The sequence below is a fragment of the Cupressus sempervirens genome, chromosome 9 (assembly GCF_028749045.1).
Source record: "Cupressus sempervirens isolate cs-2001-9-10 chromosome 9, ASM2874904v1, whole genome shotgun sequence".
Classification (NCBI taxonomy): domain Eukaryota; kingdom Viridiplantae; phylum Streptophyta; class Pinopsida; order Cupressales; family Cupressaceae; genus Cupressus; species Cupressus sempervirens.
The window spans coordinates 637636807-637642090 of NC_143126.1; the positions used below are offsets into that span (position 1 = coordinate 637636807).

The following is a 5284-nucleotide window of genomic DNA, read 5'->3' on the forward strand; positions in this document are numbered from 1 at the left end:
TGTGAGTTCCCTTTTCTTCTATCGCTTGACTAATTTGTAAGATTTTAGACACTCTCCCACGTTAGCCAATCAGAACTTTCAGAATAGTATTTTTCTTTTAAATAATTATAATTTTTTTTTTTTTTTAACAATTATTATTAAAAAAATCTATAAAATTAGATTTTAAAATATGATTTTATTTAAAATTCTTACCAAAAAAATGTATATTACCATAAACAACATTTTTTATTTATTGACACAACACAATGCTCTTCATGCGATAATACATTTGAATTAAAAAGACAAGTTTTGCCCTTTCTTTTTAACATTTTACACCACTCACTACTTCATTAACACCAAACTAAAATCTCTGAAGCTATGTGTTGCTCTAGCATTGTGGGAGGCCATTTGGAGGACCCGTCAAACTTTCTTGCTCAGTGGGACCGTTCTTCACTATCAACGCCATGTTCAACCCCCATGTTACATGATCATCAAAGTGACAGTGCACGAACCAGACACCTGCACACGCAAACAATCATTTTAGCCCACCATACATACATTCAAAATCTTCAATTCCAAGCCATATTTCATGTCCAGAACAGTGACAGAAATTCATGTTTTTCTATTTCTTACCTGGATTGCTAGCTTTGAATCGGAGAGCAGTCCATCCATTGACAGGAACCCCTACAGTATTCCGTTGAGGCGGATCGTTCACGTTGAAAGAGCTCTGATTAGCTTCAACATAATTACCAAACCCCTCTCCCACCACATAAAAATCATACCCATGAATATGCATTGGATGGTTGTCTTCCTGGAAAATACTGGTTCCCTGGAACACAATCTGAACTGTGGCATTATATTCAATCACTTTCACTCTTGTGCCCATAAGAGGCGCCCACAGAGATTCGTCTACATCGCCTGTGTAATCATACTCAACTGGTGGATTTGAAGGAAAGTCTGTGGTATAAACACCATCAATGCCGAAGTAATAGGCTTGCAGAATGTCGATGTCTGGTAGCACAAAAGACATGTTGTTCATACTGGCAGCCAATCTTCTGGTGTTAGGGGCAGTACAGTTACTGGATGCATTATATCCAGTTGGACAGGGACTTAAACCAAGTCCCACGGTTATGATACTACTGTCACTTATGTCTGTGGGAACATCCACAGGATGTTCCTCTGAAGCCAAGCTTCGTAGGGATTTGGTAAAGTTGGTCACAGTGTCGGTGTCGTTGAATATTGGAAGGACTGGAAGGATTGGAGCAGCAGATGCATTATAACTCACATACTCTAAAATGGCGGTTGTCGTGGTGTCATTAATAAATGCTTCCGCTTGAGTAGTGTATAGCTTGGCTGCCATATAGTATTGGGCTGCAGATTGATTGGTTGTGAGAAGAACATCTAAGGTCTGACCAGATGTTAAAAAGAGAATGTCTGTTGTGTATTGCTTTGTGTAGGAGGCATCCGCAGATACCACTGTGAGATTGTGTGATGCGATCTTGAAAAAGAGATGATTATTGACTGCAGCATTGACGATTCGAAGAAGATAGGTTTTGCCTTCTTGTATAAGGAACCTTCTTGTTCCTGCAAGCATACAATTAAATTTCTCACAATGTTTTCTGTGCTGAGTTTATTTAGTTAAAACTGAAATTGGGTGTCTCTCATTTGTACTCACACTGCTCAGTTTTGGATCAAAATGTGTAGAACTAATTATTTTTGGGTTCCAGAGGATTTACCTGAGGATGAGCAGTTATAGAGGTCTCCTGGTTCTCCATTTATAGTGAAAGCATCTGAAAAAGCTGGCGCACCTCCATTCTCACTCATTGTCTCTTCGACTTCGTTAGCATCAGTGTTCCACCACTCCCCTGTTCATTTTTATAATTAATTTTCCAGTAGCTAGAGTTAGTACGAAATGCCATTACAATCCAGCATGAACCCAAAATGAAAAAGCCTAAAAGATGGAAAGCTATTTCAATAGAAGCAAGCACATTCCTTATTCAAATCATAGCAGATTGTTTGGAAAATGCTCTTATATACCAGATGGGCTATTTTTTGGACAACACAAAAGATCACTTAGGGTTTTTAGAGAGTTGCTCTCCTTAGCTGTTGACCTATTTTATAGTCGTTGATACTAATTGCACCGTACTAATCCTTTTGATTGATAAATAAAGCAATACTACACTCTAACTACAATACCGCTAAAATAAAATGTCTATGATAAGATATAAATTGACCTACATTAATTTTCTATGATGTAAGTAATTATAATTATATGTTACTATGAAATAGTGTAAAGCAAACCAAAAAAAAAGTTATATTTACAAGGATGTAAATGTTTTTTTTTAATTCTATCTACATATGGATTTGAATTTTTATGGTGATATTCTTGTTATTAAAATTTCACAATGAATTGTTATTATTTCTAAATTGAATATATAAATTTGAATAATGGAAATTTATCTTTTATCTTATAGATCTAATCTTATTGATAGTAAGTTCTTATTCTGTAGATCACAAAATCTCTACTTCTTACTAGTTATTAAAGACTTACAACATTTATAATAACTTACTTAAATTAAATCACAATAAAATGATTTTCATTGGCCATCTCATAGAAGGACTTTTCAGTTACATGTTAAGCATTGACATATAATAAGCAAGTATAAAGATAACTAATATTATTTTTCAAATAAGATCATTGTTGGTCAATAATTTCTAATACTATTAGACTAGTCTATAAAAAAACTATCAAAATATTATTCCATTGTAATAATTATGCAAACTATACATCATATTAGTTGGTGCTGAAAATAAATAGGTTGGAGTCAACTAAATTTAAGATAAAAAATTTAAAACTCAAAAATAGTTCAATAAGTGTTGGATTAAAAAGTTTATTATAGAAAATAAAATTTTAAAATGTAAAAAATATCAACTATAGAGAATATTCATAAGAATATACTAAAACTCAAAAATAGCTCAATAAGTGTTGGACTAAAAAGTTTAATATAGAAAATAAAATTTTAAAATGTAATAAATATCAAACATACAGAATATTCATAAGAATATATTAAAACTAAAAAATAGTTCAATAAATATTAGATTAAAAAGTTTAATATAGAAAATAAAATTTTAAAACGTAATAAATATCAAATATATAGAATACTCATAAGAATATACTAAATAAGACAATTTTGATAATAACAAGAGGTGAAATAAATAAATTTTATAAGAATAAAATATAGAACTAAACAAATACTTTTTTAATCACTAAAACTAAAATTTTATTTTTTAAAAGATTAATAGACACATCAGATTTTGTGTAAATTTATAATGTCAATTACCTAGCACTAGAGGGATCTCAGCATAGGGTTGAGGAAAAGGATAAGAGCTGCCCATCTTTGGAAGGATGACCATTGCTCCATGAACTGTTGCACGGAGCCATGCCACATGGGCATGCCACCACAACGTTCCTTCCTGATCAATAATGGTGAATGTGTACGTAAATTGGCCCTCTGGTTGGATGGGGCACTGTGTTATATATCCTGGCCCATCAGCCCATGAGTTGCGAATCTGCCTTATTCCATGCCTGCCAAAACAATTTGTTGTCAATGGGTTTTGCATTATCAATGGAGTAATATATAGTTTATCAGTACTTATACACCAAATTGAATGTCTTGAGTAAATACCGGATAAGAAGAGGTAGATTTACCAGTGGATGGTAGCATTATATTGGGCTCTGTTAATAACTGTGATGTTCAATGTATCACCATTTCGTGCATACAGGGTAGGACCAGGAAGCTGTCCATTCACTGTGACTATGGTATAATTCTTACAAAAGCGAGTCATATTTGTCTTTTGAATCTGTGGGAATCAACAAAAACAGATTCGTTTTTTGTGTTATAACTCTAGGATAGTAATATGCGTTGGTGTATCCCTAGATTTTCTTTATGATCAACCTATCAAAAACAGCTGATCTACAGCCATATATATAATATTTTAAAGTACAACACGTCCAAGAAAAAAAGGAAAAAAGAAAATACACGCCAATTCTATTAAATACCATTGATCTCACAATAATGATAAGCCAAAACATCAATCATAGAGTTTTATGTTGTGGCACTTGCATGAAAGATTAAATTGAGCAAATATCTACGTCTAGTAATCTTTCTGTTCATGACAAAAACACAATCATATTTAGATCTACTTACAACAAATGTGTGAGTGATCAATTCTGCCGATGAGAGAGAATTAAATGAGACAATGAATGCAAACAGCAGCACCATGAGGAAACTTTTTGACATTATCAACATATTGAAAGAATGCAGTCTTTCAGTATTGAAACTTAGTTTGTAAGACTGTACTTTGCATTGCAGAAGGGTGCTTGTGTAGTGGTATATATAGAGCCAAGAAGCATAACTAGTTCAGGAATAAATATCACGTGGATGAATAGGCGAAACCCTAAGATGCCCAAATCATAAACTTTGTTCTAAGCGTACAGACATTTAAGAGTACAAATCACATGGGAGAAGGCAATAATGTAGATTTTTTATATTCTGTGTGATTACATTTCATTGTGGTCCACGTGAAATAAGAGGCTGCCTGTCTATTTATTTGTGTTTTTTTATCAGAGATGCAATGGGACCTCGATGCCTTTGTTTTCTTCGTTGTAGTTTTGCAATTGTATTGCAATAAAGGCATTGCTTGTCTATTAACTGTGGGGCTGATTAACAACATTTTAAAATTATTAGATTCACAAAGTTGGCTCTTGTTTAAGATAAGTGTTGGACAAACATGATGTGCATGTTATTGAGATATATAGTTTTCTCACATTTGTTTAATTATGCGACGTTTTAAATGCAGATCATCTATTCCTACAACGGGGAAAGAAATGAAACGCCAATATCGTGTTGAGAAGCGTGATGATAGTTTATATAAAATGCATCTTTTTTAATTGAATTTATTCTAATAACATTTTATAAGGAAAGATATATTATAGTATTTTTTTTTTTTGGTTTTGATTTGCTAAGATGTTTTATCTATCGATTAAGAAAATTTAAAAGTTATAAATTATGTTTGTTGTAGATTTGGTTGAATTGATATTTACGTACAATACAATCTAGTTATTATATTTTTTAATTTATTATATATTTTTAATAAAAGAGGGAGAGGGCTCATCATTACAACTAGACAACTTGCTACAACAATCTAAACCAGCATAGAAATAACAACTCTCACAAAATTATAAAAAATATTATCTGAAATCCTAAGAGAGCTAAGAATACTCAACTTGAGAGCAACAATTAAA

The 5284-nt window shown here is 32.4% G+C and overlaps 1 protein-coding gene across 1 annotated transcript; it reads right to left on the reverse strand.

Moving 5' to 3' along the window:
* Positions 1 to 206: 206 nt before the first annotated feature.
* LOC149540345 (laccase-12-like) lies at positions 207 to 4334 on the reverse strand. Its single transcript, XM_089799555.1, has 6 exons — positions 4188 to 4334; positions 3689 to 3840; positions 3321 to 3565; positions 1716 to 1844; positions 613 to 1563; positions 207 to 498 (listed from the first exon to the last, which is right to left on the reverse strand). The coding sequence occupies exons 1-6, from the start codon at positions 4287 to 4289 to the stop codon at positions 368 to 370; spliced, it is 1710 nt and encodes a 569-aa protein (XP_089655681.1). The 5' UTR covers positions 4290 to 4334; the 3' UTR covers positions 207 to 367.
* Between the last annotated feature and the right edge of the window lie 950 nt (positions 4335 to 5284).